Source organism: Rattus norvegicus, chromosome 17 (genome assembly GCF_021556685.1).
Source record: "Rattus norvegicus strain SHRSP/BbbUtx chromosome 17, alternate assembly SHRSP_T2T, whole genome shotgun sequence".
NCBI lineage: Eukaryota > Metazoa > Chordata > Mammalia > Rodentia > Muridae > Rattus > Rattus norvegicus.
Genome location: NC_141550.1, coordinates 87,749,250 through 87,775,594, shown reverse-complemented (window position 1 = coordinate 87,775,594; position 26,345 = coordinate 87,749,250). Strand labels below are relative to the sequence as shown.

At 47.3% G+C, this 26,345-nt stretch overlaps 2 protein-coding genes across 53 annotated transcripts in view; one reads left to right on the top strand and one right to left on the bottom strand.

The window, feature by feature from the left end:
- The window catches only part of Dnajc1 (DnaJ heat shock protein family (Hsp40) member C1), a 156,711-nt gene extending 143,718 nt beyond the window's left edge, over positions 1 to 12,993 (top strand). The window contains 3 exon segments of one of the 3 annotated variants that reach the window (NM_001400837.1): positions 6,142 to 6,190; positions 10,021 to 10,475; positions 12,781 to 12,993. In NM_001400837.1, coding sequence (NP_001387766.1) covers positions 6,142 to 6,190; positions 10,021 to 10,475; positions 12,781 to 12,849 — 573 coding nt within the window. In that variant the 3' untranslated portion in view covers positions 12,850 to 12,993. 3 annotated transcript variants of the gene reach the window in all.
- A 5,852-nt stretch (positions 12,994 to 18,845) lies between these two features.
- Mllt10 (MLLT10, histone lysine methyltransferase DOT1L cofactor) overlaps positions 18,846 to 26,345 on the bottom strand; it is a 127,592-nt gene continuing 120,092 nt past the window's right edge. For all 50 annotated transcript variants that reach the window (XM_087591190.1, XM_087591197.1, XM_087591203.1 and 47 more), the window contains 3 exon segments: positions 26,023 to 26,119; positions 22,393 to 22,590; positions 18,846 to 20,482 (listed from right to left, as the gene is read on the bottom strand). In XM_087591190.1, the coding sequence (XP_087447316.1) occupies positions 20,438 to 20,482; positions 22,393 to 22,590; positions 26,023 to 26,119 (340 nt within the window). In that variant the 3' untranslated portion in view covers positions 18,846 to 20,437.

Below are 26,345 nucleotides of genomic sequence, written 5' to 3'. Positions count from 1 at the left end.
CTGCAATAATTCTTAATTGTAAATGTGGGAAATCCAAATAGAAAACTACTAGAGGAAATAGTATATACCTCTTAGGTGTATTTGTACATAGGTAAATATGCCTCTTAGCGGCATGACTTTTTATGTATCCTTGTTTGCTCTCTGTGTGGAGAAGGACAGTGGGTTACACCTGCTGTGTACCATGTGTGGAGACAGGAAACCAATCATAAGCATACCTTGTTATGATGTGTCGAGACACATCTGCAATGGCACATGTGAGAGAATGGCAACCATACACCGTAGAAAACCTCCAACCAGCTCAAGAGCAAGTCAGTGCGCCCATCCCTCTGAAGCAAGTCATAAGGTGTCGGGGGAAGTGCATTTGGTGATGACTTCCCTTCCTAGAGTGGTGGGCTATGTTACTCAGCAGCACCCTGGACATTAAATGTTACTTATTTTTTTAAAGATTTATTTACTTATTATATGTGAGTACACTGTCGCTGTCCTCAGACACACCAGAAGTGGGCATCAGATCCCATTACAGATGGTTGTGAGCCACCATGTGGTTGCTGGGAATTGAACACAGGACCTCTGGAAGAGCAGTCAGTGCTCTTAACCACTGAGCTATCTCTCCAGCCCAGCTATTATTTATTTGATAAGTTCTTTATAACACTAGACTCAAGTTTGGCTTTAGATGCCAAACTTGCCCCATCCCCTCCCCCCACACACACACATATTTTGCCTTTATCAACCATATAAATGCTTCCCCTGAGACATTAGAAGTTAACAAAAGAACTGTTACCTGCAGCCATCATTTTTATAAAACATACATTGTTTTATTGTTTGTGCGTGGGTGCTTTGCCTGTGTCTATGTTTGTATACCACATGTGCCTGGTGCCAGAAGGAAGCATTGGATACCTAGGACTGGAGTGAGCTACCATGTGGTGCTGGTACTTGAACCTGTATCCTCTGAAGAGTAACCAGTGAGTGCTCTTAATAGCTGAGCCATCTCTCTAACCCCTAAAAATCATCTTATGGCATCAAAATCATGCATACTTGGCAAAGAGACTAAAATAACAGATTGTGGGGTATGTGGAGTTGAAACATTGTATCCTGCTTGTAGCTAATGAACCTCATAGATATAAGTTGCCTTTCAAGTGAGAAAAATATGGACCTCTAAATGATAGTGCTGCCCATCCATTTTAGAGTTGGACACTAAATATCTGAAGGATTATGATTACATGGAGAGAAGCCAACTTGTGGTATACACTGTATTCAGGATTGTCTGTGAGTTCCAGGAGTCTCTGACGTCATGTTCTCAAACTAATTCAGTGACCTGTGAATTAGAAAGTTGGTTTTGGCTGTGGACGGCAGACTATCAGTACCAAGAGAGTGGATCTCTAAGGTGCTTCATCTCCACATGCACGTGAGAGTTAGGGTTTAGAGATTAAGAGTCTGTTTGGTTAGAGAAAACATGGTGGAGGAAGTCATGGTGGCACACAACTTTAATCCCAGCCATATCTTAGGGAGACCCTATCTAGAAAAGAAAGGAAGAATGGGAGGCAGGGAAGGAGGGAGGGAGGGAGGTAAGGAAGGGAAGAAGGAAGGAAGGAAGGCAGGCAGGCAGGCAGGCAGGCAGGCAGTTAGGCAATGATTGTGCATGGTAATCCCAGCACTCAGGAGGCAGAGGCAGGTAGATCTCTGAGTTTGAGGCCCACCTGGTCTACCCGGGAAGTTCCAGGAAAGCCAGGGCTTCATAGAGAAACATTGTCTGGAAACAACTAAAACAGAAAAGGAGGAGCGGGGAAGTACCCTAACATACTTAATATACTGGTCTCTCATGTCAAAGGAAAGGTCCCAATGAAAAGACTCAATAAAAGGATATATCATGATTTTGAGGTACCTCAGGTTTTGAGATTCTGAGGCCAAATATATTTATGACTTTGTCTGTTGACCTAAGTATGTATGTGTGTGTGTATGTGTATGTATGCATTATGTATTACGTATGTATGCTGTTGTATATGCCTCATCCCAACACCCCAAGAGAAAGGCAGGAAGACTGAGCTTGAAGCCAGCTTGGAACAAACTAAAAAAAAGTTTCGATTTTTAAATAATGTTGAGCGTACATGTGCTCACGCACAAGTGTGGAGATCAAAGGACAGCCCTCAGGAGTTGGCTTTCTTTTCATCTTGGCTGCAAGGCTTGCTTTGCAAGCGTGTTTATCTAGAGAGCAATATCTCTCATCTCCCAAGTTTGAATTCTCCTACCACCACCACCCCATCCTCCAGTTCTTTTTGTAATCTCAGGTGTATTTACCTTTTCCAGCAGAATGTTACTGGTCCCTATATTTCTCTTCATGAACTTTTGTGAGTTACAAGACTTGAGGAAGCCCAAGGGTTTTTCTTGATACTTTACTTTGGAAAGCAAACCACATGGGACTTCCCACCAAGCTTTTTTGGCCTGTACTTTGAGCTCTAGAACTGACCTGGGAAATGGAAAGTCTTAAAGGGGGCTCTAGGTGAGACTCAGGCCGCCTCCGTTTCTAACGTGGAAATCTAATACTTCAGTGACAAATGGTTTCATCTACTAAGGAGTTCAGCCAAGTTGGAGTTCTAAGTGAAAATATAAGTATGCCAGTGTAGATGTATGAATTATATTTATATAAAGTAACTGATAAATCCAAGCCTAAATCAGAAAGAAAAAAGGTTTGGAGGCTCTCCCTGGAGTCCTTGCCGTGCTTCATTTGTTGTTTATGTAAATATATATTCTGCATCTTCATGCATCTTCGTGAGTCTGTTGGTCAGGGTTAAAGTGAAATAAAGTTTACTAGTGGAAAGGAAGCCATTGTATGATTTTTTTAAAGGCCAATTTAGGAAGATAAATATTAATAATATTAATTATAAACATTAATGTACTAATGAAAGAATACCTAAGTGCATGAAGCAAAAACATATACAAGTGAAGAAAAAACAAAAGTTAATGGTAATGACTTAAAGTTTCAGTACTTATGCCTGCTAATAACAAGGCAGATAGGGAGACCCAAGTAATGCAGTCAGCCCAGTGTATCTGTAATAACCTCTCCAACAGCCAAGTGCGCATCCTCCCTGAGCGCACAGAGCATCTCTAAGTGTGTCGGCAGGCCCCACAGAGTAAAGGTCAGATCAGCAACACACACAGTGGGGAAATTAAGTAAATTTGTGGGAATGCCCCCTTCTCCAGGAGGTAGTGGGCCAAAAAAGAAAACAACTGGAACCAGAAATTTCTTGGAAATGAGTAAGAAAATACAGCTTACCAGAATTCAAACAGTACAATCGATGTGGTTTATCATAGAGGAGAAACTCAGCCATCGGCAAGTGTGTGCTCAGAACAAGAGGCTCAGGGTCACCAAGGTACTGGGGAAATCTGGCTGGTGGCTCAGCTTGGAATCTTAACAGTCAAGCACACTGAGGAAGGAGAGTTACCATGAGTTCAAAGGTAGCCTAGCTAGCTAGAAAATGAACTATACCTATGTCATACGGGGGAGTGGGGGGAGTTTCAAATCAAAAGACTAAAAAAAAGGGGGGGGGGAAATAATGTGTTAGCAATGGCATTGAAACCAAAAGTTAATTCTATAAAATAGGATTAATTGAGGGGATAAGGGTGAGAGGATTTAAATTGCTGACCTTACAGAAATAATAAAAAAAGAAAAAAGGAATTCTACTGTGAGTAAATGTATGCCAAGAAATAAAATACCTCTTCTTCAAATACATATGGATGAAACTGACTGTCTAGTAATTGAAACTACAGATGCATAGAACCATGCATGCAAAGAACTATGGTATGAATGTGAGAGTGGCCTGGGTGCACTAGGGAGACCTGTCCAGAACGCAGAGAAGTTATTCTAAGAGGGATGGTGTTGGTTTTCTGTGAAGTTTGTTTAGTCTGTGGACCTAGCGGATCCAAACAGAATGAGATTTAGTGGTCATGAAAGAACACTTGACCTGTCTGTCCATAAGATGAGATTTTGTTTCCAAATGTGGTATGTTATCCCGATTGAGAGCTCAGATCCCTTCTTGACTGGGCTTCCCACTTCACACATCATGTATTCTCTTCTGACGTCACATTTATAAGAGTTACACACCTAAATGTGGCTGTCATTATATTTAGGTACATACATTGATGTGCATGTGTGCCTTGCTCAGAATACTGTTTGGTACACAGCTTATTTCCCTTTTCACATCTGAATTTCTATAAAATGGGCAAGGCCAGGAGCACAGGTTACTAATTACTGTCGTTGTTATATATAGTTAGCATATGCTAATGACAGACAGCCTCGAGGTGAAGAGACAGGAAGAGACTCCCTGGAAAGGTAGGGAAGAGCAGTAGACTGGCAGGTGCAGAGCTCCCGTCAGGACAGAAAATGGAGAAGCAAAATCAGAGGGGGAACAGCCATTCTGGGGAAACCACATGCAGTGAAGACAGCGTGGCCACAAGAAGTTTCTGTGCTAGGGTTATGGGATGTATGCAGTGGGGAGGAAAAGCTGAAGAGGTGAAGGAAACTTGGAAAACCAAGGCAAGGTCACTGTTTTGGGGTTAAAGGAAAAGACATATATGTAATCAGATTTTGCGTAGGAAATTTTTACTTAGAGACACGTGGAAGCTAAGCAGTGGTGGCACTCGCCTTTAATTCCAGTACTCAAGAGGCACAGGCAGGTGAAATCTCTTGAGTTTGAGGGCAACCAGGGCCATACAGAGCAATTTGGTCTCAAAACAAAGAGAAAAAAAAAAAGCAAACACTCAACAGTTAAAGGAACTTGTGTTGGATGACAACTTCAGCTTGTTTTACTGACTATGAGGCAGCATCTGTGAAATTAGTGTTTCTAGCCAGCCTTAGATGTGTTCTCTCACTGCCTTCTGCCTGATCTACTGCACTTTAAATACTCCCATGCCTCATGCTAAAAGCTTATTTCCAGCCCAGCATGTTGGGGCCGAGGGATGTCAGCCAACTCGTTGCTCTTACAGAAGACCCTGGTTCAAGGACCTGGTGCCTCAGCCACCGTAAATTCATTTTCAGGGTGTGACACCCTTGGTTCCCGTTCCTCTCAGGCACTGCATGCATGTGGTACACATGGAGGAAAATGCCACGCACATAAATGATCTTAAAGCTGAACAGCCTGAAGGGGTGTGTTTTAATATTACAGAGCTCACTTTTACCTAGTAAATGCCACTCAAGTATTATTTCTTTGTGTTCACACTCAAAGAGAAATGTATTGTTTCTTGGGTCCATAAGCCTTCACCTCCAAAACATGTTCCTGTGGTGAACTCTTGTGTGATCTTGGGTTCCTTTCACACGTGTGGAGAATGTTGTGACATGATTAGCATGACTGTTGTGCCCTTGCACTCACTATGCTCACTGGTATAATGTCTTCCAGGGAAGACACATTCAGTTTCTAGAAATCCTTACTGAAAATAGTGATCCATTTACACAGCTCTTTTAAAACTATTTTTAAAAGCAATCTAGTATGATTAATTGCCACTGAAATTAGTGAAATGATTCGGGTTCTGATTCTACCGTTGCTGGGCTCTCTTGGGCCTTGCCTTGCATAACAGGAAGCCTGGCCTGAGCTGGAGTTCACTGAGGCTGGGGGGTTAAGAAAGGAGACACATACTGGAAAGCAAGGCTCCTGAGCGCTGTGCCTGCTCTGATGGAGCTCACCAATCATGACCGCAGCCCGACATCGGGGAATCCCAGCACATGTATTACACACAGCACAAGTAAGTGGGGGTGAGGGGCTTAGATGAGGGGCTCAGGAAGAGTCTCTGTCTGGAGGAAGAATGTGCAGATGACAGTTTGGCACACTCTGGTCACTTGTTTGCACTTGTACACACTGTCAACATTTGCACTCAGGAAGAAAGAAAGCTGAAAGCTTTGCCATTCCCAAGGGTCTGGGAGGTTGGTCCCTGACATTCTCTTGCCCTGTCAACAACCCACACTCACTGAGGACTTCTTCCACTCTGCATTTACTCAAGGCTTCCTCAGCCCCTCACAGAGGAATGAGGGCCTTCTGTGCTGATGGCTTCCATGACCCCTGTTCCTTCATATGGGTCTTATACGGAAAACAATCCGTTTACCTGCAGGGCATGTGCAAAGTAAGATGTCTTGCTCTTTGTGTTTTTAAATAGGTGACAACCAAAGCCAAGGAACTGAAGGATTCAGTCACCAGCTCCCCCGGTGAGTTGCCACTTTAATCCAAGCAAATGAAAATCAATCACTTGCTCCCCAAGTGAGTGTCTACTTTATCACTACTCTGACAAGGTTTCTTCAAGATTAATCCCTTTTTGTCATAACTTTTTTAAGTGCTGGGGATGGTAGCTTTCCCAGAAACCTCTACTGATCCAGACTGAATGAGTCTGGTCCCCCAAAGTTGAGTAAGTTTAAAGATGTGCAGTGGTAGCACACCTAGGGATCCCAGGATCTTCAGACGAGTTCAGTATGGTATTCTAAAGCTTCCTTCCACCAGTGAAGTGACTTATGTGGGCAGAGAGACAGAGAGTAATAGGAGTCTACCACAAGGATGCCTGATTCCAGAACTTTCTGTAGAAATGTGTTGTTGGAAAGGTTGTGGCGAAAACAGGCAAGCACCTGCTGTGGATTTCCGCAGTGGCCCCCTGTGGAGCTGAGAGAGGCTATAGGCAAGGCCAATCAAGTTTCATCCCCTTCCCACTGCCCCAGGACAAGGGATCTCTGTGTAGCCCTGGCTGTCCTGGATCTCACACTGTAGACCAGGCTGGGATCTGCCTGCATCTGCTGCTCCCAAGTGCTGGGGTTAATGGCGTGGCCACCCACCACTGTATAGTTCAGCTTTACTTTCAAAGGAATTATGAAACCGTGTGCTCCAAAGAGAAGTATCCGAAGTAGTTCTGTAATCTACGTGGGAGAGACCAGCCTCAGTTACTGAAATTGAAGGCCGATAAGGGTTAGATGAGACCTTATGTTTGGAAGAAAAAAGTCCACAAGAAGACAGCAGAAAGAACAATTAACATCTTCAGATTTCCATTGTTGCTGAGGAAATCAAGTTTGTCAGGCTAAGCAGTGAATGAGAGCAGTGACTAACACCTAATTATTATCATTGCTGATATTAATAACTATTAACATTAATAAAATGAGATGAAGACAAAGGTGGAATGCTTTAAACTATCAGTTACCAGGTAAATTATTAAAGATTTCAGTGGACGATTCTCTCTCTCTCTCTCTCTCTCTCTCTCTCTCTCTCTCTCTCTCACACACACACACACACACACACAGGCACACACATAGACAGACACACACAGGCACACGCACACACAAAGACACACACAGAGACACATAGACACACACACAGACACACACACACACACACACACACACACAGGCAGACACACACACACATGGGGGTGGCGAGGAGGTGACAGGAAAAATAGTCCTTTGCAGTGTAGGAAGACCATATTAGGATCTCTCCTGCTTTATATTTAACTAAAATCGTGAGGAATGACATGTCTTCTTTACTTCAGCTCCCTGTGTCCATTCTGAGAGAGCAGACGCCTCATGTGCCCAGACCAGAGGGAAGGGGTTGGCGTCGCCTCATTGCTCTCTCAGCACCCAGGACAGCCAGGCGCCCCCGTGTCATGGCGGTGCTTTCTGGTGACATGGAGAACAAGCCTGCCTTCATGTCACACAGACAGACAGACAGACGCACCTAGGAGTTTAACAGAATGCCTTTAAAAGTTAACTGAAATAAATTTTCACATTTTTCAATCAATAAAAGTTCTAAACTTGTGTTCAGATATTAAAATAAAAAATGACTTTTAAACACTGAATGTGAAGTAACTATTTGGAAATACATTTGTGTTGAGGAAAGAACATTTAGAAAATAGATGCTTTAAAGCACTCATCATGTGCTATATATTATTCATTTTATCTTGTATATGTTATTTTGCGGCCAGGATGACTGTTACTGGGCATGGGGATACAGGCCTGCCATCCCATTAGGGTGTGGAGACAGGAGGATTAGGAGCTCATCCTCAGTTGTGTAGCAAGTTCAGGGCCAGACTGAAGCACAGTAGAACATACCTGTTGGTGTGTGAGTGCCTGTGGAGGCTTGGTAGAGGTGGCTTTACATCAGTTTGCAAAAATAGCTGATGTGGAGGAGCAAGATGGCAGATAAAAGTGTGTTTGCTGCCAAGCCTGACAACCTGAGTTCAGTGTGTGGGACCCACATGCTATAAGAGAACCCACAAGTGTCCTCTCACACAATAAGGACAGCAGCAGAAAGTTACTTAACCTGCAAAAAAGTCTGTCACACATACAATGAGATAAATGAGAAGTTTACTTAATAAAAAAAATTAATTACTGAATTGGGGGGTTGGGGATTTCAGTCACCACCAGAACTGCGAAGCCTCAGATCAGTCCTCAGCAGGGTGGGAAGAGACTGGCCGGTTTAAGAATGACTTACTTAAAGCTCAGTCTTAGCAGCACAGCAGCACCACACCACTGTCTGTCCTTGCTTACCGTCCTGTCCAGCCATGATGGCCAGGAAATGCTTGGCGTCATTACGGACTTTGGAGCTAACTTGTAAATTTGGTGTTTTATCCAGTGTCACATTTTTTTCTATCTTTTCAATATTACTAATGAATTTTTTTCCATCAGACTCATTTTTTATTATTTCTCTTAGTCCTTTTAGAAAGCAGTCAGTTTGGGCATCCCCCACACATGTGAACTTGCAGTTTCTGCCAGTCTAGAGCTGTCTGGAGTGTCCCCGTTCTTCCGGTGGCAAAGGCCTTGTAACTACAGAGTCAGTTCTAGTGCTCACACCGCCTCTGCACAGGGGCAGCAGCACTCGGGACAGCCGTCGTTTTACAGAGCACCCCGTCGTGGGAGGCAGCGTATCATGTCTTCTGATTCTCTTGCTGTGTTTTTTCATCTGTATGTGTGTGTGTATGTGTGTGTGTGCATCTCTGTGCATGTAGAAGCCAGAGGACAGCCTTAGGGTGTGTGTGTTGGGGGTCTCTGTTCTTTCCATCTATAATCTGGGTCCTGAGGCAAACTCAGAAGATCAGGTTTAGTGGCAAGCACCTTTAACCCCAGAGCCATCTCATTAGCCTAGCATTTTGTTTCCTGAGCGTAGGGTCAGCTGAGAAAGTTACTCAGCCTGCAGCGGCAGCAGACGTGCGAAGGAACTTACATCTGTGGTGGTGGGCAGTGCTACTTGCTAAGAAAAATAGGCACGCTGTCCATGTTTACCACAGGGCACATCCCATTCAGCTACCAATGCCACTGCAGATCCTGGCTATGAGAATAGCTCTCCTGTCACACCCAGCCAGTCTCAATTTCTTACTATGATGAGCTAGGTGAAGAAATTATCTATGCATGTCTCAGTCTGCAACCAGACAGTGGTGAGCAGCTGCATACTGTCTTCTTAAGTGGACAGACTCTATCAAGAACTCTTCTTGGGTTTCTGGGACTCCATTGTCCCTTTGAATGTAAGTTCAGGGTGCTCCCGGGGCAGACAAGTGCCTCCTTGCACGCTAGGAACTGTGGGTAGGAATGTCAGGAGGGGATGTTAATGGGTATTTTAGAGACTAAGAAAATGAACATTCCTGACATGCAGTAAAATTGATTTCACTAAAACACACTAGCCTTGCATGGTGGTGTGAATAAGGCAGAAAGAGTTCTTCCAGCAGCGCACTGTGTCTGTGCTGTTTGCAGAGGAGGGGCCGTGCGACGCTCACCAGTGTGTTTGAACCATGCTATAGAACTAATGAATCCTAGGTTATAGAGAATCCCTTGGCTCGTCCAGTAGGTGTCAGGTGTCCTCTCTAAAGGATCACAGTCTGCCCATATATACCTGAGAGCAGTGACAAGGACAGAGACAAGGGATCAGAACCAGCTCCCATGTCTAATGTATCCAGTGAATGACTTCCCTGTTGACAGTGAAAGGTAAATTGGACAGTGCCTGTCAAATGCCTAGCACAAGGCTTGAGCTCACTGTACCCTTTCTCTTGTGTACTGTGGTCCCTTCGTAGGAATGACCAGGCTCTCTGAACTGAAGTCAAACGTTCAGAATTCCAGGCCACTCAAGATAGCCACAGCCTTGCCAGATGACATCATCACCCAGCGAGAGGACTCAGCAGGGGCCATAGAGGAGGAGGAGGAGGAGCAAGAGACTGCTGAGGGTGACCAGGAGACAGTGACCTCAGAAGCCCGGCCTCGGAGGCGGAAATCAGCCAAGGTGGCGGAGGTAGTAACCAGGGTGGAACCAGAGGAGAAGCTGAGAGGAAAGAGGCAAAAAGATTTTGATATATCGGAACAAAATGATTCCAGTGACGAAGAGAGACCGAGAAAAGAAAGAAGCCGTGCTGCAGAGGACGCCTGGACTCAGAGTCAGCAGAAACTTCTGGAGTTGGCATTACAGCAATACCCAAAAGGAGCCTCTGACCGATGGGACAAAATCGCCAAATGTGTCCCGTCTAAGAGTAAGGTGCGTAACACTGCAGTGGAGTGGGTGGACCCGACCCGTGCGTGCTTCCTTCCCGGCCGGCAGCCCTCTCCCATCCCCCACTAGCTACAGGACCTTGTATTTCCCAGTTGTCTTCAGTCTCTCCTCAGTGTGCATCTGCACACTTGCTGAGGTAGAGATGAGGTCAGGGTGCTCAGTGTAGACGTCATGCAGGCTAGCTCGTCTCAGAAAACACCAGCTTACAACAGAGCTCAGGCTGCCCAGAGAGCTGGCTCTCGGTGGTGAGAGGCTTGCCGTCAAGCTGCACAGAGAGAGAACCAACTCCCTCGGTATGTTTCTGGCCATACATGTGCAAGCATGCATTCATGTATACACACATACTAACATAAATGTAATATATATTTTATTATAATCATAGGTATATATGTAGATATTATGTGGGTATATATAGACACACGTATAGTTTTGTAAAAGAACATAAACTTTCCCCTACAGCCTGCCAGCCTACTACAAGTTCATCCTACTCAGGAAGGACAGTCTGAGTGAAACAGAGCTGGCAAGCAGTGTCCCTGCTCCACAGAGGGTAGGGTAGGGTCCTCTGCCTATGTGACAACTGTAACTGTCAGGGTGACTCACAAGGGGCAGTACACATCTCTCAGGACTTAGGCCATTCATAATTGACTCTCATTGAGAGCTCTGAGCAGCTGCTAATACATCATTCTCAAATACAGAATGAAAAGCAGAAAAGGTGACCTGCTGAGAGCCAAGCGTGCCTTCCCCACCACTGAGATCCGCCTTTGGAGTCTTGGAGCTCCAGTGTGAGGTTTCCACAGCCAGCCTTTCTCCCCAGCATAGCTTCCTCCTTGCAGGCTGTGCTCCAGGTGTGAGGTAGCCTCTGGGCACATTGACGCCCATTGCATGCTTATTCTCTTTAATTGAGTTCTGTGGTGGAAAGCCTAGCTTGTGGCCATGCCTGTCCCTGAGTGCACAGGTCACCTACTTTACAGTGATGAAACTGAGTTTCTGAGTAGAAAAATAAGCCATTAGCAGTCCATCTCTTCATCTCTTTAGGAAGCACAAATTCTTCCAAGCTCTGCAGTCAGTTTGCCAAAAGTAATTGTTTCACTGAGTTTCTCTAACTTCTGACAGACTCAGCCATTTACCTGTGTGATGAATTGAGTTTTGCTCAAATTAAAGCAGCAGAGAGGGAGTGGAACCTTCTTGTTTGCCCCAGAGAGGAGCAAGGCTCCTGAGTCCCACGGGCATCTCTTAGCTTTTTTTTTTTTTTTTTTTTTGAAGGATTTATTTATTTTATGTATGTAAGTTCACTGTGGCTGTCCTCAGACACACCAGAAGAGGGCATTAGATCCCATTACAGATGGCTGTGAGCCACCATGTGGTGGCTGGGAATTGAACTCAGGGCCTCTGGAAGAGCAGTCCGTGCTCTAACCACTGAGCCATCTCTCCAGCCCTTGTCCTCGCTTTGACTGCAGCCTAACAGCACAGGCACAGGAGGGTGGTATCAGCTGCCTTGGTGGGCGGGCGCTCAGGTCCTGTCAGGAGCCGCATGGCCGGCCACCGGCCTGCTCAGACCTCATCAGCACTTGCCAACTGTCCTGTTGAGGGCTGAATGCTGGAGCAGCCACAGCTGTTTCTGTGCTAATACTTTGAAAGCCTGCTGGGTGGGCGGTGTTGGTGGAGGGCAGCACTCACGACATGCTCATCCGTGTGATGACATGCTCATCCGTGTGATACCGCTGCACCCATCCTGCCCTTTCGCCCTGGGCCATGAATTAACAGCTTGCAGTACCGTAGGGTCAGTATCATCAGGACGGAGAGAGAACCGCTTCTAAAACACACATCATGCCCACCTGGGAATGACCCGCCTCCTTCCATCTTCCCTGCCTCAGCTCCACTCAACATGGCCGCCTTCAACGCTAGTTGTGTGCCGTGGTTCACACAGGAAGGGAGGGGGCATCCAAAGCATAAGAGCACTGTGGCCCCAGGTTCCGTGATTTCTCTGGACTGGGGTGTGACGAGGTGGCATTCCCATGGTAGAATCGGTCAGCAAGCTGACGCCAGGACTGTCTCATTGTACTCCATAGAAAATACTCTTGACCTTCACAGACTGTCATGACCTTGGCCCTCCTTGCAGCAGGTCTTCTCTGACCAGGTCTGCCTGGGGCCAGCTAGGCTTTTTCCAGGATAATTCAGAAGGGCCTAAAGCACAGGCCTCCTTACTAGGACCAGCAGAGGCCAGTGAGCTTGACAGCACCAGGGGCACTGGCCCAAGAAGTAACTGTCACCACCTCTCTGTTTCCCACAGGAAGACTGTATTGCTAGATACAAGCTGCTGGTTGAACTGGTCCAAAAGAAAAAGCAAGCTAAAAGCTGAATCTCCTGGAAGATGACTGTGACCATCGTTTTCCAAACGAGTACTCTAGAAATCTTATGCAGAAACTTGCATTTTGTACCTCAGTGTTTCTAAACGTCATGTGCCTTAGTAAAAAAAAAAAAGGAAAAGAGTTACTCAACTGGAGCTGCTGTGAGGTGTTGTTTGCAGGCCTTCCTTGTGTTTCCAGGGGAGGGTGGGGTGCTCTGCAGACTTAACTTTGCCTCACTGTCAAGTTTACTTTGCTGGGAGGCTCTAGTGACCAGGTAGACAGCAGAGCCTGTGAATGAACCACTAATGTGGAAGAATTTAAACACCATAGGCTCTCCTAATCCAGGAACCAAAGGAGCTGGGCGTGGTGGCAACGGCCTTTAATCCCAGCACTCAGGGAAGGATCCCCAGACCTTGAGGCCAGCCTCATCTACACAGTGAGTTCCAGGACAGCCAAGGCTATAAAACAATACCAAACCAAAACAAACCAGCAGCCAAGACACACAGTTAATTCACTGCTGGACTAAGCAATGCGACAGGGTTAGAGATAAACCAGGCTGGCCCCAGGCTGGTTGGCAGAGCAATGGAGGGCTCTTAGATTGGGTCAGAGAGAGATCTGAATGACAGGGCTGGCTTGCTCTGTAGACCTGTGCCACAGCCAGAGTCTCCATGGGAACAGAGGAGCTGACTTTCTCAATGTCTGCTCTCCGCCTCTTGTACCTTCTTCCTCTTTGATCTATGACATCTGCTGGGCATCCCTTTAAAACCTGTCACTTGCTGGCACACGCAGCGTGCCTGAGCGGAAAACACAGAAGTATCTAGAACAGGTCTAAGGAGACTGACTCAGCATGTGCGTAAAGGAGTCCGAGGTCGCCTGTGCCCTTGGCTGAGCTCAGACAAGAAGGCAGGCTCAGGTCTCTGACCTGTGGAAACTCCGTCCCAGAGCCAACTGGCTCCCAAGGAGCAGCTGAACAACTTGTGTCCTGGAGCAGAAGCTTTGTCCCCTCAGCTGTACAAAAAGGGACCATGGAGACATGGGGAAGAGAGGACACTTCTCCAGAACCCCTAGAGATCATGGCCTAGAAGTGGTCACTACACATTTCAAGCTGACCCCATCCTGCCCCTACACAGCTAGGGCAGACAAGCATGTAGGAGAAACAAAGTAGATTGGCCTGGCTGAGATCCCCCCTCAGGCCTTGTACTGGGCAGCTTGAGACACCTATGAGGACCCTGCTAGTAAGTCACCATTCACAAGGCTATTAACCCTGTCTCTGTCATACCCTGCCCAAATCTTAGTACAACATTCTGGGCTTCTAAAGCCAAATGTATCTTACAGGACGTGTGAAACACATCTGTAATCCTAGCACCCATAGACTACGAGCTGAGGGGCTGCAAGTTTGAGGTTGGTCTGTACATGAGTTCTAGGCTAGCCAGGGCTACACAGTGAGCCCTGCACAGACACTTTGTAAAGGTACAACTCAGGCATAAGCCTGCTCACACTCCTCCAGTCGTTAAGAACGGGAGGCAGGCGCTGGCGCTGTGTCCTGTGCCCATCAGGGCTTCTAAGAAAGGTTGGGTTGCTCTAGGACCAAACAGGTCCATATACTAGTCTTACAGCCCTCAGAGGGCAGAGGAGGATGCCTCCTAAGGGGCTGTGGGCTGCAGACAAGCAGGCACCGCCCAGTGGGGCAAACCTGCAGACCAACCGTTGCAGTATGTGACCCCGTTTCAACCCCAGATGCCCCAACCCTGGGGAATGGAGGGCCCTAAGTCAAGTAAGAAACTCCAGGTGCTCCTCTCACCTCACCCCTCCCGAGTTCTCCTGACGCACAGGTGTCTGCCAGCTTCCTCCCACCACCACCTTCTTCCCGTTACTGTTGCTTGTTTGTTCTGGAGGCCAGGGAGAAGCTGGCTGTGGCCACGAATTACCATGTCAGGTTTTCATCCTGGTTAGAGAGGGACTTTCCAACCCCATCTCTGAGCCTTTTACAGCTGCTCACCAAGGTGGGAGCCAGGCCCCACCTTGCAAGGATGTGGCCTGTCACTGAGATGTTGCCTTAGAGTACAGGGCAGTTTCAACAGTGGATGGATCCACCTGACAGTTGCCAGGACCCTTCTGGGAGTAGCTGCTATGCATCGGCGTGCTTTTGGTGAAGCTTCCCTGGGAAGCCTCTCCATGACACTACCCTCTATGCCCAGGAGTGTTCTGTGTGGCCACCCCTGGCAGAGGATGGGAGACATCTCTCGAGCAATATCGTTCTTAGTCCCAGCTCATCAGAAAACACAGGTTTGTGTTAAGTAGCTTATTTGAAAATGGCAGACTGGTGATCTGTGTAAAGGCTTTGAGCACCCAGCTTCTCAAGTGCAGTGTTACTTTTTGGGGGGTAATCACACAGGTTTCTTAACTGTCGTTGAGTATCACCAGTGTCAGTGGTGAAGCTGTTAGGCCAAGAGAGGCTCCCCCATGTGAGCTCACATCCCTGCCTGGGGTCCTTGTTCTATTATGGATGGACTCCCTTTTTGCTTCAGGTGGCCGAAGTCACACAGACCCACAGGCCCAAGAACCAGAGGCTGCTGAACAAGTCAGGACCTATGCCTAACCGACAAGGACGTGGCTTGTATCTTCCCAACCCAAGCCAAGGGCTCTGTGGGCCACTGCAATGTCAGGTTCTGAACCCCACTGTAGGTCTGTGTCTTTACCCCAGTGGGGATGCAGGATTCTAGAGATGGTAGAAGCCATGAGGCCAGGGTGGTCCATCCTCCAAGCCCCAGGTCACTGTCCAGAGCAGAATCCCTCACAGTAGGACTTGCATGCACTGAAGATTCAATCCATTGCAAAAGCAGCAGGCTTCTACTGTGTCCAAAGCCGGCCGGCTTTTAGCAGGAGACTTGAGTGCCCTGATTGGAGCAGGTTGTGGTGCCAAAAAGGTCTCCTGTCGGCCAGCCAAGGAGGGAAAGACGTGCATGAGGCAGAATTTGAGATAAAGCAAGTGAATTTGATTGTCAAATAAGAATTCTGAGCCGGGACTGTGGCCCGGTGGATCTTGCCAGGAGGAGGTCGCTCTCCAGGAAGCACGTGTTCACAGAAGCTGCCCTGTGCCCTCTGCATTCACACTGTGGTGAGTCACACGCACCCCAGCCCACATACACACATGCACACGAATACACGTATCTTACAGTTTTTAAAGAATGTCATGCTTTTGTTTGAAACTTTAAAGGTTTGGGGGTTTGTTTTTTGGGTTTGTTTTGTTTTGGCATGAGTGTTCTCTCTCCCTTTGTGTATGTCTGTGGACCAGAAGAGGACACTGGATGCCCTGGGCCTGGCATTATGGATGGTTCTAAGGTACCATGCATGCATGGACGTAGGTGATGGAAATCGAACTTCAGTCCAGCCCCTTGTTGGAAGCTTTAGAAGGAAACTTTAATGTGCTCCACTAGCTGCAGTGTGCTGTCACACCCATTTCTACACAATGACACCTCAAACCCAGGATGTTACTGTTAGGAGGTAAGGCCTCTCAGGGTGATGAGCTGTGGCCAAAACTCAACATCTCCCCTCCACCTAAGGTCTCAAAGACAGGCCAAAAGCCCCAATGCTCATGTAGGGGAACCAGTTTATTAGGGCTACCTCAGAGCAGTAGCTTATAAGTAGCTTAAAGCAGCCACATTGGAAGGTCTGCACCCAGCAGGGATGGTGGCTTCCCAAGGCTACATCGAGGGAGCCAGCTCCCTAGCACTATACTTCCCCTCCTATAGCGTCTAGCACCTTCCACAGACTCCAGAGCACATGCAATTAGACCAGAATTGCATGCAGACAGCTGTGGGGTGGGGGTGGATACTCACATGGCTGCTCCCCATCCCCTCCTTTCCAAGATGTGAGTCCGAGTCTGGCAAGGAAGCTCCGCTGGGCTCCTGGGGATGGTGTCGTGGTGGAAGTGCACAGGTTTACCAGGAACTTAAGCAACAAAGAATTCAGCTCCTAAAATTTAAACTCACATGTGCCACTTGAGTAAAGTAACAAAAGTCAGTCAAAAAGCTGTGAAAGTACAATATTGTGACTTTAGGAAACGTAAGGGGAAATGTTTTAAATGGGGTGTGTGGGTGTGGGTATCATAAAGTCCGAGAATAATAATGGGGGACTCCCTTTTCCCCCCTAGTGTTTCCTCTTTGGTGACAGGGTGCTGGGTGTCCTTGACTTTGTTGCAAACATTGAGAAAGGAGTAACTGTAGGCTGGCCCATGACAGAGACTTCTAGACCTTCCTGGTTGGGACACAGTAGTCACTGAGCCCTCCAAGGCCTGGATCTTAGCTCAGTGCTGCAGGAACAGTCACTGATGTCTTTTGAGAGCCTTGCCTTAATTTTGAAAGCTCACAGAGGTGGCTGGTTCATTTCCCTCTGTTGGTTTCTAACACTGGACCACAGGTTGACCTTGAACTCCTGAGCCTCTTGACCTCCCAAGGTGCTGGGGTTTCAGGTGTGAACTACCACAGCCAGCTGTACAGTCTCCCATGGATTTGATCATTAGTACATGAACCACACAGCAATAGCAATAGGGGCCCTTTATCCTAAAACCTCTGCCCCTAGTTTCAGAAACTGTCCACGGAATGAAGGGTTAGGTTATCCCTCCCTCTGTTCTGTTGGGGCAACATAGCAACTTGGTGAAAAGGCAGCGGGGAGCAAGCCTGCAGGTCTTGAGAGGAACTGGAACTGAGGGCTGGAGACCAGCCCAGTCCACACCCAGAAGACAACCAAGGGAAAGGGACCCCACGCACACCAACTGGGTGCTATGACCTCCCACGCACACCAACTGGGTGCTCTGACCTCCTTGGCTCCAATGTGCAATGCTTGACACACGACATACAAACCCCAAGATGCGGGGACGAACTGCTCACAAAGTTGGACACTGTAAGTGCTGTCCAGGGGACAAGCTGACCTGGGTACGACTGCCACTTCCAAAATGAGCCACCCATGTGTCCTAGCCAGGTCACGCTTTGAGGAGGGAACTGGTAAAGCAGAGGGAAGCCTCCTGCACAGTGGACTCTGCAGAGTGACGAGCAAACAGAGCTGCTGCAGCTGCCCTCTTAGCTGAGCTCTGGAGAGAAGACAAGGCTCTCCTGTTTCAAAAACCAGTTTGTATTTGGTTAAATGTTTGCCTGCATGTATGTAAATGTACCATCTGCATGCCTTGTGGTCACAGAGGCCGGAGAAGGGGTTAGATCCCTGCAGTAAGAGTTACAGATGGCTGGGTCCCCATGTGTGTGCTGTTGGTCAGCTTCGTTGTCTCTTCCTACAAACCTAATTCACCCTGTAATAAACTTGGGAACTTAGGGCTGGAGGCGATGCTCAACTAACCAGAGACACTAACTGCAAGGAGCTCTTGGTTCTGTCCATAGCACCACAGAAGCTAGGTGACAACACAAACCTGAAACCCCACTCCCCAGGAGTTCATGGAAAAAGAACTGCAAGTTCCAGGGCAACCTGAGCTACCTACAAAGAGTCCAAAGCTGGCCAGGGTGCATGACCCCTATTAAAACAAAGCAATACAGTTAGGGGCCAGGGTTAGTTTTTCCCCCGCTCACTCAACTCTTCACGGCCAAGAAGAAACAACATGCATGCTCTGGTTTACTTATGTCTGGGCAAACCATGGTGTGTCCAAGGATCACCGAACACATGTGCGTTTCTGTTCCAGAGAATGAAGGACTGCCCTTCATTTACTCTAAATATGTGAGCAGCAGGATTTAGTTTTTAATCAAGTGTGCATGCTACCTTTTAAGAATGTGGTATAAAGAAATACCTCCTCCAGAGCGGATTCCCTTATACTGCAGATCCCCACCCACCCTCTCCTCAACAATCGCCTGCCATCTCTGGGCACAGCTGGGCAGCCCGTGCTGCTCTGCACAGCCTACCCTGAGAAATCCGACAAACTCCCCCCAGACACGCCCACAATGGTAGGGAGCACCGCACACCTGAGCTCAGGACAGCCACCTCTCCGAAAAAGAAGGGCACAGGGTTATAAACATCATTAAATTTTATTAACAAAACTTTGTACATTTTAATACATGTGGAATTTTACATCTAAAATAACAGCGCATTCAAAAAATTTACCATTTATACAAATTGTTACAGAATAACAACCAGTGGGTCAAATACGTAAAATAAAAAACCACACTGATTCTTTTAAATTATCTACAAAAGGTTTGACTTTCTTTAAAATTCCCCTGAACATATAAAAATAAATTAATTTTACTTTTCAATTAAATCTACCAATTAGAAATATTACAAATCAAAATATCAATGTTATCTTATGAATTTTTCACATTACAAAACAGATTCACAACCTTATTTACACAAGTGAGGTAAGAAGTGTGCAGTGTCACTCACAGGAGACATACTGCAGAGCGAGCGCGCTCTTCCAGCTAAGCACACCGTGGAGGTCCAAGTGCGGCTGGTCTTTCCCATTAGTAATTCATGCATTCCAGACACAGATCAATGATTGTATCCCCAATTGTTTGGCCTACTAGTCTGCCATATTGTCACAGTCAAGCTCATGGTGACTGGAACTCAAAGGCTGTGAGGCAGGTTTAGGAACCAGGCACAGGCGCCATTGTTCCAGTGGGTGGTTTAGAGAGATAAACAAGCACAAAGACTCTTCCCAAATCTACTTCTTTCCTTGTGGACAGTTTGCCTGAGCTCTCTATGGTGACACAGAAAGGTTCAGCAAAGGCAGAAGCATGCACGGGAAGGCTGTCGGCACAAGTGGCCTAGCCTCTTGTACAAAGCCTGTTCTACCCAGGAAGGTCCCAACAGGCACTTGATTGATGCCAGAACCTTCCAGTAGTTTCCACATTGGTGTCTCTTTCTGAAAAGAACCATTCACTTCCAATTGACCTGGTTCTCCCAGCAGCCTTAGAACTCGCTTAACTAAAGATCTCTTTAAATAAGAGGTTTTAACACATCAAAAAAAATAAATTTTTTTTTTGGAAAAGAAAATTACTGTTAGCAGAAGCAGTTGTCTCCATCCTAATTTGATCTCCAAATGGCAAATCTCATTAGAAAGGAAGTTCTTAAAACACATGCAAAGCCCCAGTTGAGGAATTGCATAACCACAATATTTAATGAATACAACTCCAAGAGAATTACTGATTTCTTCTCTTGGAGGTCTCAAAACTTAGGATCTGCCCTATGGAACAAGCACACTCTATCCCAATAAGATAATTCATATTCAAACTTTTATGATAAACCAAGTGGTCTGCAGATAGAATAGTCTTCAGTTTTATACGTCTCCAATTTGTACCAAAACTAGCTGTGCACAAAGCACATTGCATTTCTCTTGGATTGGTAAACTCACTGCATGTGAATTATTTCATTGACAAAAAGTTATTAATTTTTCTTCCAAAGTTCGAACACTTTGGTAGGGGATGGGGATATAGGAATTCCATTTCAGTGCAACAAAGCAACAAGAAAATTAATCAGAGCCTTACAAGGGCATGGGTGGCATCTTCCCTGTGCGTCCTGCCGCCCTTCTTCATAGCTGTGGCAGACACTGCAGCAGCCAGAGAAGCACAAACCAGCAGGAGAGGCAAGTTCGCAGACTTTCAGGTGTCAGCTTTTCTCTTGAGCTACAGGCCCAGTCTTATCACTAAGTCTCTGCAGTTCAAATCAAAAATTAGAAGCATTAGTTCAACCAGTGTTGGCCAAGACGAGACAATCCCCTCTAACTGCGACCGTCATTGATTCAGTGATTTCTCCTCAAGTCAGCTATTCCTCTGCATGGGGAACACGGATTTTCTAAGGACTTCACATCACCACACTGGACACAGGGAAAGGCACAGAGGTGGTGAGCCCATCCTTGGCTATGGTTTCAAGGAAAGGATATAGTGTCACCTTCCTAGACCCACCTTCCCACAGGAGGCACAGCTACGGCCAGCACTGAGTTTTTACGGACTAGGAAAAAGCCTAAGTTGGCCCCTCAATTGTACATGTTCCCTGAGCTTGGACCTCTCTTAGCTCTTGCCTATTGTAAGTGAGGTTCCACCGACCATGTTAAGAACTGAAATCACATTATGACGTTGTACTCCTCAGATCTTGGTACCCAAGCAGGGATGCCTTAATCCCTCTCAACCCAGCTTCCTGCTGGTTTTGTTTGAGACTGGGTCTCAGCAAGGTGTGGTAGCACCTGTCTTTTAATCCAACATGAGGGACCAGAGACAGACCGGTCCTATGAGTTCAAGGCCAGCCTGGTCTACACAGTGAGCTCCCGGACATCCAGGACTGTACAGAGATCCTGTCTTGAGGGAGCAGGGATGGAGGTTGGGGGGTGGGATGGAGGAGAGGGGAAGGGGAGGGAAGACAGAGGGGTATATGGAAAAAGAGGCGGAGGGCTATGGAGCCTCTCTATATGGCTCAAGCCTCCATCGTTAGCCACCCAAGAGCTGAGGCACGTACTGCACCCCATGAGGCTTCACTGTGGTTCCTCCATTAACAATCTAGTTTTAATGTGGAAAATATCCGTGAGCAAAAGCACGATACACTGTATCAAATGTCCACATAAACGCAGACTCACTGACAGGGAAAGGGGCAATGCCCATGGTGATGGCGCTCACACTCAGGAAGCAGGCGCACTCGGCAGTTAGCCCAGACTTTGAGCCAGTGTACATTACTAAGTGAAGGTTAAAGTAAAACGAGAGAAACCAAAGCAAGGGACATGCAACGGCCGTCAGTCCTCGGGTCCTGCCTGTCTCTCCGCTCCTAGCACCAGGTCTCCATGCTCTACTCTGCGGCACCTTCCGAAAACGTGAGCCACGTGCAGGCTGTTCCTGTAGCCACACCTAACTTTACCTTGACCCCCTTAAGGGTGAGATGCTATGACTTACAAATTATCAAGTCAGTAACCTTAAATTTTAAAATTGTAGCTGCAATTAGGTTTTGGGAGCACTTATATTGTGTGTGTGTGTGTGTGTGTGTGTGTGTGTGTGTGTGTGTGTGTGTGTACAGGTGCCTACAGAAAGTGGGAATGGGCTTCCTGGAGCTGGGGGCAGTGGGGTGCTAGACACCGAATTCAGGTGCTTTGGATGCTCTGTTAGCGCTGGGCCTCTCTCCAGCACAGCAATCGACTTTCTCAAGGCAAGTGGTACAACATTAGGAATCCTGCCCTAATTGTGTATTTACCATATCAGAAATATAACTCCATTTTAAAAGTAAGTTGGAACAAGGTAATAAAACATATAGAATTAAATGGAGAAAAATTCTATAACTAGTCAAATTAAAGTCTTTTTAAAGAAAAATGATCTGTTTTGAATTAATAATCTGTCTCATACGTCTTGCTAACAAATCATTTTAGAAAATGCTATATTATAAATGGCCTTAGAACCTTATATGCAAATTCGGATCAATATACTTAAGGGACACTCTCCTTGCAATATATCCAGCTGCTAAAACAACTGATCCTCATGAGGAAAACTCATAGGAACACCCGCCCTGGCTCCCTGGGAACCCTGCCTCCAAGGTCATACATACATACATACATACATACATACAACATACAACAACATACTTACTGTGACTTTCTGGCTTGTGCTGTCCCCGTGGATGGTGAGGAAGGGGTTGGTGGTCGCCGTGTGGAGTGGGGGCGCCGGAGGGCCTGCCAGGAGGTTGTTGATGGGGATCTGCGTGGGCCCTGGGAGCTGCATCTGCTGAAGCTCGGGGGGATGGTGCTGCTGCTGCATCAGCTGGTACAGGAAGGCCTGGTGCTGCTCCTTCAGCAATGAGACACAAGAGCAGCCTCAGCCAGGGAGTCAGCAAGCCTGCCTCCCCCATCTCTCCTCTACAGTGTTATTTGAACCAGTCGCATTACAACAGGAGCCGAGTGTGGCGGCTCAGGCCTTCAGTGCCAGCATCTGGCAGGCAGAGGCAGGTTTATCTCTCTGAATTCCCAGAACAGCTCGGTCTGCATAGTGTCATGCCGGCCACGACTCTCTGAAGTCTGTTTAAAAGCAAACAAAACAAACACCAGCCTCTCGGGAAAGCAACTGCACTGGGTAATAACCCAGCACCACTTGGGAACTGACCATTTTTTGATTGACCGATGAGTTGATTTTTGTTTTTCAGGACAGGGTTTTCTCTGTGTAGCCCAGGCTGTCCTGGAACTCTGAGACCAGCCTGCCTCTGCCTCTGCCTCTGACTCTGCTGGGATTAAAGGTGTGAGCCACTGCTGCCACCCGGCTGAACTGCCCATTTCCAAGACAAGTGGGCAAACACAGGAGAAGTGCACTCAGATGAGGCTGCCCGTGAGGAACAGAGAACAGGAACAGCAGCAGGTGGGTGCTGTGCTGCTTGGCCCTGTTACCACACAAACAGGCCATCTGAGGGAGGCCTCAGTTGAGAAAACGCCTCAGTCAGACTGGCCTATGGGCGAGCTTGCTGGGCTCTGTCTCAACTCATGAGTGACGCAGGAGAGTGTGGGCCACAGTGGACAGCACCAGCCCTAGGAGCAAGGCAGGTCACCAATGGTTCTGCTTCAGTTCCCGCCAAGGTTCCTGCTGTTCTGTCCCTAGATGGTGGAGTAGCCTAGAAGCCAAAATTAACATTTGCCCAGGTGCTTTGGTCAGTGTTTTGTCACAGCAACAAAGAAACAAACTGAAACAGGGTAAGTCACATTATAAAAAGCTACTCTAGAGGTCCTCACAGGGACCAAGCCCTGGCATAATTCTTTTCCACGGTTTCTTTCTTTCTTTTTTTTTTTTTTTCCTTTTTTCCCCCCGGAGCTGGGGTCTGAACCCAGGGCCTTGTGCTTGCTCGGCAAGCGCTCTACCACTGAGCCAAATCCCCAACCCTTTTCCACGGTTTCTAAAGTTGCCAACAACTCCTAACAGAAGGTATTTTCTTCCCACAGTTTAGCTCTTCCTTCCTCAGCATCAATTCCATTCAGGAGTCCCAGGGTGCTGACCACTGCAGTCCATGAGTGTCGTAGTCAGAGCTGCTGTCCCAAATCAGGAGTGAACAAAGCCTGCAGGGGATTAGCATCACCCCGTACACTGAGGAAGCAGGAGGGCAGTTCTTGAGCCTCAGTGAGACATTGTACAGGACACCCTAGACTCCTGAGAGCCCCGCCAGACTGGCAGTCAGAAAGGATGTGAGGTCAGGAATGCTTTTGAGAAGGGGGGGGGGGGGGGATTTAAGAGTTGGCTGGGGAAAGGGACAGATTATCATCTCAGTATTATATCCTTGTATGACCTGACACTCAGGTATAGAGGGCCTGCCTCGGTCTCCTGAACCAGCATTCAGGGATTAAAGGTGTGTGCCACCAGTTAAATGAGGTTTCTTCATGAAGTCACAGTAGTATTTCCAAAAAAGAAAAGAAAGAAAAACAAAAAGGACTGTACAGGTCTGACTTAGGTTGGAGCTGGGAAAGGCTGGCTGGGGTAAGGAAGAAGCGTGGTAGCCCAGTCTAGGCTGAGTTTACAATGCCCAATGCCCTCAGGGTGTGCCGTGGGGCTACACAATAAGCAGGTGGGCCCATGGCATGCAGCTCTGAAGACAGCTTACGGAGATCAAGCACAGCTGTAGGGGCTGTGACATCATCAAAGTTGAGTGAAGAAAGATCAGCTGTCAGATGTGACTGCTGGGTCAGGAAGGTGTAGCCCACGAACTCAGAAGTCTATATTGCCTTCAGCGGTGGGCAAGTAAGAGCTGAGTGTCTGGCTTTGGAGACGTCTATACAATCAGTCCGGCCTGCACCTCCTGATCTCTGGCCTTTACTTCCCACATGTGAGGACTGCTTGGGGGGTGGGGGGGTTTGCTACTGTAGCAGGACTTTTGCTACTTTGTGGGTTATTTCTTCCACTCTTCTCCACCCCTCTAACCAGGAGAGAAAAAGGATAGAGGGAAATGGGTGGCGTGACCCTTGGACTACTTCCTGCTGACTGGGGGCGCCAGCCGGGTTCCTTATGGCAAGTTGGAGCCTCACCACCAACTTAACAGTGACCAATAGCAACCAACCAATGACCCGCCCCATGTATGTACCCTCCGAGGAGTTCCCAGAACTCCGAATGTCACAGCACTACACAAACTATCTGCACCTCACGAAATCATGCCCCTGATCAAGCACGGAGCAAATCACAGTCAGCTGCTGTGGGCAAACTGAAGCAGCCCATAACCTACCCGTGATTAAGATCAAACTGTACTGTCAGACTCTGTCATTTGTCAAACTGTACTGTCGGACTATCTGTCATTTGTTAGAGACCAGAGCTACAGCTGTTTTTGCTGACACATGTCTGAAATGCACTGTGAGGAGGCGGAGGTTGGAGGGCGGTGAGCTCAAGCAGCCGAAGCCACACCAATGCCACATCATCTCCAAAACAGGCAGCGTCTGTCCGTCTTTCACCTGGGTATCCTCCCACAGTCGAAAATTATTGTTAGAATACAAAGGATAGAATATACATTACACAGTGTAGTTTAGGAAACTGTAGCAAATAGAATATACAAGATCCGTGCAGATGACGTGTTTAATCGTTCTGATTTACAGTAAAGAGTTGGCAGGTGGGCTCACTGTATGTGATAATGGGTTACTACTTCTCAGGAAACTCTGCCGTCTATTCCTCCGTATCTCCGTAAAGTCAGTAGCCAACTGTTTAGGGTTCCTTTTCTTGCTTTGATCAAAATGCACTACAGCTGTACAGTATCGTACCAGGGCCGGCTCTGCATTAGTGACTCCCGTGTCCATCGCTGAACCCACCTTCTCCCTCCTGACACAAAATGATTCCACACAGGAACCAATGTCTCTACGCCTCAGGCATTTTCATGTCACGTCTGTGCAACATTCTTCAATGGGTTCTTTAAGAAAGTCACATGTGAGGTCCTGGTTCTACTCCCAATACCACCAAAGAAAGAAGTGAAATGGCCCTCACCCTCACCTAACATCTGTCGTCCCTTAGACCATATAATGCCTGCCCCCATCCTTGGAAGGTACCATGATGCAAGTGTGTGCGCTCTCTACCTCTCCTCTCAGAATGAACGGCTCGCACTCCAATCCCCAGAGCCTAGTTAACATTTGTAAAACAATCAACCCGCAAACAGGAGGGCACAGGTAGGCCAAAGGGCTCGACAACTTCTAAGATCCACATCCACAGAGGAGGAGCCCATTCCAGTCACAACAGCAGACACTGACAAAAAGAACACAGTCCACTTACCGGCGTGAGCTGCTGGGAGTTCAAGAGCTGCTGGAACTGCTGCTGCTGGAGGAACATCTGTCGCTGCTGGTCCGACAGCAGCCCCAGGCCCGAGGCACTGAAAAACCAGCACAGCCGTGATGTCTCCTGTGCCCCCTCAGGGAGGGCAGCACGACGGCAGCCTCCTCACCAGGAACTAGCAAACTGCCTGAACTACAGTACTTCATTATGTTCAAATCATTCCCTCTCCTTATATACGCAGACTTGACTGTCAGCGACAGAAACTCAGTCAACAAGTTAGGTTAAACAAACATAAGAATTCATCAGTCCATCATGTCATCGAA